Below are 8,863 nucleotides of genomic sequence, written 5' to 3'. Positions count from 1 at the left end.
CATATCTCACATGCATATATGATATTTATTAAGATGAAAAAAAAAGTTAATTTGAAAACTAAAAATCTAAGTAGACATATCTTTTCACTTGCCTTGTGTCCAGTAATCAATTAATACCTGCATTGCAGTGTCATCTAACCAAATTTATGTATTATCCGATGATTAAATTCACCAATCTCTGAATTACAATTTGGATCACTTAATTTTTTTTCTGAATAAATAGATATCCAAACAATGATTTTGCAATATAGACCTATATTGTAATTCTTTTTTGAAAAAAAACTTATTTTCCAGATGTTGAGACAGCCTGAGAATGTCATCTTGAATGACTTCAAGCTTCAAAGAGCGGCTGCTCTTGATCCTCACCTGATTAGTCAATATGAAGAACTGGTGAATGAGTGGATGAACACCATTGAAGCGATTATAAATGATACCTCAGACGAAAGGTTTCCCCCTCTTCCTTTTATTTTTTATTGGTTGTTGTGTTTGTTTTGTTTTTTGGTTGTTGTTGTTTTTGTGATTATCAAACTGTTGTTGTTGTTGTTGTTGTTGTTGTTGTTGTCGTCATCTAGTTAGATTTTATGCAATTTTACCTGAAGTTATTCATATATATTGTCTTTTCAATGAGCTGCTTAAAAAAATGATATAATGAAAAGCTAAATTTACAGACCTATTTGTTGTCACAACATTCTTTAGGTATATTGAATTTTATTTTTTATTTTTTTGAGATGTGCTTACATCCATTTTGCATTTTGGCTAATTGATTCAATTGCCTGTAAATTGTATGCCTCTTTTAGTGTAGTTGTATTCATTGAATGTGTAATTTATTTTTTAAACAGATGAATGGGAAATAGTTATGTCATGAACAATACTCACCGCCTATAGATTGCATGAGAATTTAGTATTATATTTATCTTGATTATTTATTACACAATTCTTTTTTTCATTACTTGCACTACAGATTCCTTGATCCAAACACTGGACCACTATCAGAACTTGAAAGATGGAAACGCAGACAACGCCTTCTTACAAACATTACCGAACAGTTAAAGGGAAAGGAATGCAAGGCTGTTTTGGCGGTCCTGATCACTGCAAAATCTCGCCTTCTCAAAAAGTGGAAGATAACAGATGCATGGTACGTTTTGTTGTTGTTTCTCATGATATGATGACAACAATTGGTTCAAATCCCTGGATCAATAACAAAGACTAGTTCTTTTAAGAACTGCATTGACCCTTAGTGAAAATATTATTGCTTTGGATTTATCTACATTTTCTGATTTCATTCAGGCTGATTTCTTCTTCTTTTAAGAATTGCAGCTCAATTCAAATTTTATCATAATAGATCATGTTTAGTGCCGGTTTGTCATGCATTGGTTTTTAAACGTAATGAAGAATAATCAATCCCTTTGAATTTCTTTCTACATTGCTTTCAGTATTACCGACAGCATGAATGACACGAAAGATAAAGTGAAATATCTGGAATCATTGAAAAAGCACTTTGATCAAATGTCAATGGACTGCAATCCTTCAAGCATTGTCAACAACGTCCTACCTGGTTTGGTGAATTCAATCAAACAAATGGACTCCATTTCAAGATTTTATGCCAGAACAGGATTCTTGGGTATTTTATTGACAAAGGTAGATATATATTTTCATAGTGTTCCTCATTTTACGATCATCATCATTTAGTTTATAAATAGTCAGGCATTATGGATATTATTTAAATTGATAGTACATAGTTAAATTTCATTGTTGGTAATTTTTCCCTCTTGTATAAAGGGTTAATGTAAGTATACAATGAACTTATGATTGTTAATTGATATGTAAATTGAGACTTGTTTTCCAAAGTATTTCAATCCAAAAATGTTCACAATAGCAATGGCATTAATTTTATTTGTCATTTTAACTATCATAATAATTCATCCCATTCAAATTAGGTTTGTAACCAACTGGTCCAGTCATGCAAAGACTCTGTCAAAACAACGACCATCAACATACTGGAAGATAAGGATGAATTGTGGGATAGAGTAGCCGATGAGGTAATGAATCGAGATCTCTTGAATCAGGGCGATCCACAGCAGAAATTTCTCAACAAGCAAGTGGAGAATAAACTGAAAGTAAGGAATATTTTGGGTTGACCCAGACCTTTACTCTTGATTTCTCCATTAAAGGTCAATATTCTTTATCTTATCTTATTTAAGGCTGAATATAGGACTTATACTTTAACTGCCTTTTACAGTATGTTATAATTACCAAATATCAAATAGCTTGTTATATGTCCTTCACAGACAGTTTTAAAAAATCTTTGAATAGGAAAAATGTATCAATATGTTAATGTTAAGTCAAAAATAACTTATGGACTCCTGAAGATATCGTCTTTGAATATTTTCATAACTTATTGACTATCTTACATATAATGTAGTAGTGTTCTCGTATTCAAGAATGGGTCTTATAATAGTTTTGAATAAAAGAAAGATACCTTTATCCAAATAATTAAAATTCTGTATATGATTCCCAACATGCATTAGCTTTAGTTATACAAACATTAATATGTACACCGAAGTTCAAACGTGGATCAAAAACTACACCAAGATCCCTTTCAAAATTTGTATCTTATTTGAGTATTCTTTGAAATACCTGTGGAGATTTTCATTTTATGTCTTCATAACGATTTCTATAAAATTATTTTAACTACTCTTGTTGCAATTTCTTTCATTTGTAAACATTTTGATTTTCAATTATAGACACCCAGAACTAGGTCAAAAGAGACCAGAGATCACATGGTGAATGAAGACACCCTATTTTCTCGACTTCGGGCATGTCTGGGCGTTCAAAGTTTCTTCAGAGAATCGCTGAGGTCTTTGAGAGAATCTCTTGGAGCCACACAGAATCTCTCTCATTTTTCCTCTGTGAGCAGCTTTTCCACAGCCAACAACCCTTTGAAGTGAGTCAGAATGAGAGTCAATACTTGCTTTGAACTTTCCCAAAACTATTATTTATGGATATAGAAAAAAAATATGATGATCTAGGAGAGTATTTGGTTATTTGGAAAGAATGAAGTTTACCTTTGTAATTATTTTCAATTTAACGTTGGTACTTTGAAGATTATTTATGTTAAAAAATTGAGATATGAACATAACATTTTATTCAATATTGAAATGTTTTTAATGTTGGATTGTTTTAATAAAATAATAGAGAATGATTACAGCTGTTTCAAATGGTACATAAATATATGTGTAAAAGATCTGGTAGTCCCATTTCACATGTTGGGTTGTCATAATCAATAATATAGAATGGTTACCGGTTTTTCAAATGGCACAAAATTATATGTATAACAGATCTAGTAGCCCCATTTCACACTTAAATAAAGATAGTTTCAATATTCGTAGAATTGACCCTTTAATTTATTCAGCAGAAATTTGTAGATTGGTTATAATAAGAACAGTATGAGTGATAGTAATGGACGAAGCAGTGGTGGAAGCAGTAGGATAGTCAGAATTGATAGCTGGATATAAGTAGATAGGGATTTTTTTTTTTTCACTTCATAAGGCTTACATTGTCAATAACTTAACAGTTAACATTTGTTTTTCTTTTTATTTTCCACTTTATTGTTTTCCTCCTTTTGCTGATGACATTGTTTCCTACAAGATATGAAGTGAGTAGAAAAGTGCCAGAAGACAATAGAGAATAAAAATTTTTCGCGGCGGTGTAGGGGTTTGAACCTGCGACCTTATTGGTACGACAACTCTGCCTGGCAGGTGAGAGCGTGGCTCTACCGTGTGAGCTATCCACGAACACAAATATTCGTATCAAACCCAAGTCATTTCTAGATCCCTCTCTCACCCACTTCTGAGACCGCCGATTCGTTCACCCACCACCATCGCGAAGTTATTTTGACCAGCAGTTTACTCAACATCCATTTATTGTCATTCAAACAGACGTGGAAGCATAGCAGCAGGTTCTAGGAGTAATCAGTATTCACCTTCAAAGAAAAGCGCTGATGTTTCTGGTCACGGCGTGCCCATCGCAGATGAAGATGCCATTATGTCTCATTTGGATAACTTCTGTGGTCGCATCCGCCAAGTTCTTGAAGTGATCAACACAATGGCCCAGTTCAGCAAGTATGTGTTTTATCTTTAAATCTCTATAGGTGGCATTCATTTTTACTCCACCCTATTATGATTCTTATGGTAAAACAAAAGAATGCTTGTAATCAGAGCACCTTATATAAGGATTTCAAGCCTAAAGCATCACTTAATATACAGAGCAAGACGTGATGTTTGTAAAGAGTTAAAACAATTTATTTTCTCAGGAACAATGTTGTTACCATCCATGTCATTATTTTACACCTCTGTAAAGTGATGAAAATTTACATCTGCAAGAACTCAATTTTGTGCCATCCACAGTAGGACTCGAACCAATGACCGACAGGTCACAAGCACTAGACCTCAAAGCCACACAATTGTAACATGTGATGATTTTCAAGATATAATGACTAAGGCTTCAATGAAGCATGATTCATTAAAGTCTGAGTTGCATGGTTGTCACTGCTCTTTTGTTAAAAACTGGAAGATGACATGTCAGTTATGTGTTCATCATAATTTTTCAGGATTCTTTTTGATGTTATAAACTATTTAATTTGATGATGATGAGGATGTTGATGATGATTATGATGATGGTTATGAAGATTATAATGATGATGATGATGATGGCGATGTGAGGCTATTTGGTATTGCGGTGTGACACTCGCTTTCGGATCGGAAGGTCCCAGGATCAAGCCTTGCTCGGTGCATAGTTGAGTCCTTGGAAAAGGCTCTTTACTCACATTCTCTCACCATACTCAGGTGTAAAATGAGTAGCTGGCCAATAACAGCGTTGTCTCTGTATAAAAAAATAGTAATATCACCTAACAGGCATCATGTCCCGTCCTATATAATAAGTGTTGCTGTTGGCCAGGGACCCCTTGTGAAGCACTTTTAGCATGTTTAGTGGATATTGCGCAATATAAAAGCTCAATTTAAAAAAAAAATAATAATGATATGGATGATGAAAGCCATGGGGATTTGCTGGTTAAACAAAAAATAAGCGTTTTAGTCGGGTAGCTTCAGAAGCAGCAACAAGAGCAGTATCAACAGTAGGATGTAAAGCAACAGCAATTGTTTTAGCATTTGGGGTTTTAGATTTTAATCGTTCACTTACCTCATAAACAAAGGGAATTGATCCTGTGTGTGGTTGGGGTCTTCTTTGACACCACTTTCCACCCAGCAGTGACTTGTTTTACACTTCTGTCGACCCAGAAGCGACTGATTTGTTGGTTCTGTTAGATCTGCTAAAAATTACTTTGCAACACACACATACTCCATGGCCCTTAAGGCTCGGATGGGATTGTGTGGTAATAAGCAGTTGTGTACCCTAATGGTATTGGGGGATAAGCTGAAGAGGATAAATTATGATCCTGATTTTTTATGTTCTTGTCAATTCCAACATAGGATAAGCAAAGGTCTTGTTGGAATTCCACGCCCTAGGAAAGAGGATCTTGTTATTGATGATTCATCCGAGACAGACTTGAGACAGAAAAAGATTAAAGATCCACTGACTGGTATGATATCCATCAATTAGGTTGTTGTGTACTTTATGTAAGGGGATGCTTAACAATCGACTTGCACTGACTTGAATAGAAATTTGGTTTCACAAGGCTTGCTGGAGGAATTATTGAAGATTTGTGAAGCGCATTGAACATTTGTAAATTCATGGAAATGCGCTATTTATATGAAAATATTGTTCATTTTTTAAATTTATCATTGTGGGAGATAAGGATTTGATATTCTTCTCTATATATTGCTCAATATAAAACAACTTAATTTCAACACAGTCTCATACCAAGAGAATAGTTTCAATTGCTTTTTTTTCTAACAAACTGGAGGAACATTGATTAGAGCTACAGTTATCTTTGCCTGATTTTGTCTTTTAATTTAGTTTCAAGTTTCAAGTTTCAGGTTGTGTATTTTATTTTAGTTGCGCTACAGTGATTACTATGAGTTAACTTAAAGACTTCGCATCCTTTGCATTCTTTCCTGTATTTGAAAATTATGGTTTACAAAATAAAATGTGAGGCTGGTCTGACGGCTTTCACACTTATAATTCCTACCAACCATTTATATTGAAAAATTATGAAGCAAACATATGTGTAAAATCAAAGAAAATGAGCATGATTCAGGCCCAGAGAAAGCAAGATAAAAATTCAAGAAAAAAGTACCTATACCAAAAAATTATCCGAGGAGGGGTGATTTTTGGGGGTCACTTTTTCTTGTATTTTTCTATTCTGCAATGTCTGGTACAGCATCATATTATACCCCTTTTCTGGTTTTACTTTCTTTATTTTCCCCTAATCTATTACTAACAGATGATAATTATAAGCAAATCAATTGATAACAAAAAGGTGGAGGTGTATATTATGAAACCTTTCATTCACTCATTTATGCAGATTACAAATTCCCAAAAGACAAACGGTTTTTCATCATTTTCCTTTTCTGATTAACAGAAATGTTGGAACGACAGGATGAGGAAGAAGACGAGTTTGCTCCTCCACCCATTCAGATATCTGGCCCTACTGATCGTCCTCTCCATGCCATTGATGAGGACGAAGAACAGGCACAAAGTGAAAACCTGGACATGAACAGAACGGGCACTAATTCTGTGAGGAGCCCTCCCAATGAAGTGTTTTTCGACAACTCCAATAACGGTCCTAAGGGATTGACAGAGGAAGAACTGGATATTCTGAGTATGTTTTTAAAAATACTTTTACAGTCAATCAATTATATTGTAATTTCAGGGTCTGACTAAACGGTCGATTGTATAATTTAATCAATTTAGATTAGATATGACATGCTAAGTATAGAAATTTGATATTTCGTTTTTTAAATAGCAAAATCAAGTATTTTCAAAAGCAAAAGTTACCAAGCATTTTGGATTTTGGATCGAAATCTAGGAATTAAAAAGGAGAATGAAAATATAGGATTTTTTATGTTGTTTTTTCTTCTTTGCTTTTTTATTATTTAACATAAATGACGGTACCTTGCATTCTACATAATCTCAAATTAAATATAGGCCATTCTTTTTTTCAAACTTCTGAGGTCAATTGTAATCAATTCTTTTTATTCCTTATAATAGTCATTTCAAATGAAAGTGAGAAATGAGAATCTTTGACACATCAAAGAACATAAATAAACCAAACAAGAAGCGTATAGAATTGTTAAATAATTTTTGCTTTAAAATTTAGATTTCATTCAACGTGTATTATGATGTCAAATATTTCCCTTAATATTTTCCTGAAACTAAAGAAATATAATTAATATATCTTTTTAAATTACACATCAAAATTATTAAAATAGTAGTCCGACCAAAATCTTTGACATCCTAAATACATTGTAATTTTTTTCCTCGGCTTTATAAACACCTAGATATGATTACTGTTCGTATGCTGTTTACATTAAATGTTTGCATTTTAATTCATCAGGGCAATATTATCCAGAGGATGAGGAAGACGATGGTCCCAATGTGTCCCAGATTGTGGAGCAACATGTTTCTAGGATGAACAACTCCATGAAACAACACGTGACTACCAAGACCATGTTGGATGTGGAATCTAAGGTATCACCCACTCAATGAATCAGTCACTAGCAATCAACTAATCAGTTATTTGTCAGGCTGCTACAGACATAGGGAATCATATCCCTCCAATTATTTCTGTCATCAGCCCTCTTCAGGAAACCACATCAACATTTATTTCTGCCTATGCGCCATACAAATTTTGGCTAGGGAGACCAAGATTTTGGCCCCCCGGCGTAAAACCGTATTTTCATTTATAGAACTGTTTCTTTATGTTAAAGAGGCGAGTTTTTTTCTTCTATTTATTCATGGTTTGCCTGTTTGTTTTTGTTGCTGTTCTTTCTTTCTTTTTTTTTTTTTCTTCTTTTTAATTTTTTTTGGCAACTTGGCATACCATACTTTTTCTAACTTACACTATATCATATTCTCAGAACTTTCCAAACGTCCTATTTATTTCAATTTAGTCCTTCAGTACTTCATTTTATATTTCATCTGAGTAAGATTAGTATATTTTAAAGGCGTCCAACTGTACAAATAGATCTTTTTCCAATTTAAGATATAGGCTGTTTTTTAACCACATGATTTAGTTATAATATGTCTTTTTCTGTTTCTTATTTTATGATGGTGTATATTTTTAATTTCATCCCCAGGACAAAGACCGGTTTGATGCACATTTCAAACTTTTCCAAGGCATCGTTCAAGATGTTGAGAAATTCCTTGGCTCCTATCTTCATGTCATTTTCATGAGGAAAATGAAAACACAACAAGGTTTGGATGTCATTGCAAAGTACGTTTGAGCTTTATTATTGTATAAACTTACATTTTAGGGATGAAAAGATTTCTTCTTTAAAAGTTGTTAAAGAACAGATAAGTTTATAAAGGTAAAGATCAGTCATTCATCTTTTTTACTAATGATTTTGAACAATTTCGTATTGTTTCATCGTTCCAAAACCTGCAAGAATTTTTAAAAATTTTATTTTGGATTTAAAGGTAGTGATGTGCCATGCAATTCCCTCTCCTTTTTTTGTATCAATTAAAAAATATTAATCTTTTCATTCTTTTTAGAATTTTATGATCTCTGCATTAGAAAAAAATTAAAATATGTGTGGTACGTGAGTTACTATGAAATAGATATCGACAAAGATGAGAGATGAACATGTTATTTTTAATTTTCCCTCAAGATTTGCTCCCATTGCCAACAGACCAGGAATTAGAGGAACAGTGGCAGAGAAGTACGTGGAAATTTTTGGATGGT

The 8,863-nt window shown here is 33.2% G+C and overlaps 1 protein-coding gene across 1 annotated transcript in view; it reads left to right on the top strand.

Annotated features, from left to right (window-relative positions):
• The window catches only part of LOC144969399 (dynein axonemal heavy chain 5-like), an 85,840-nt gene that overhangs the window by 732 nt on the left and 76,245 nt on the right, over positions 1-8,863 (top strand). The window contains exons 2-12 of the mRNA XM_078908508.1: positions 295-446; positions 962-1,135; positions 1,434-1,638; positions 1,938-2,117; positions 2,745-2,944; positions 3,939-4,121; positions 5,490-5,599; positions 6,542-6,781; positions 7,517-7,650; positions 8,259-8,395; positions 8,790-8,863. The exon at positions 8,790-8,863 is cut by the window's right edge and continues 47 nt beyond it. Coding sequence (XP_078764634.1) covers positions 295-446; positions 962-1,135; positions 1,434-1,638; positions 1,938-2,117; positions 2,745-2,944; positions 3,939-4,121; positions 5,490-5,599; positions 6,542-6,781; positions 7,517-7,650; positions 8,259-8,395; positions 8,790-8,863 — 1,789 coding nt within the window. The remainder of the gene's footprint in view (positions 1-294; positions 447-961; positions 1,136-1,433; positions 1,639-1,937; positions 2,118-2,744; positions 2,945-3,938; positions 4,122-5,489; positions 5,600-6,541; positions 6,782-7,516; positions 7,651-8,258; positions 8,396-8,789) is intronic.

Source organism: Berghia stephanieae, chromosome 3 (assembly GCF_034508935.2).
Source record: "Berghia stephanieae isolate SIO BIC M18660-M18661 chromosome 3, UCSD_Bste_1.3, whole genome shotgun sequence".
Classification (NCBI taxonomy): Eukaryota; Metazoa; Mollusca; class Gastropoda; order Nudibranchia; family Aeolidiidae; genus Berghia; species Berghia stephanieae.
This window is presented reverse-complemented; position numbering and strand designations above follow the sequence as displayed.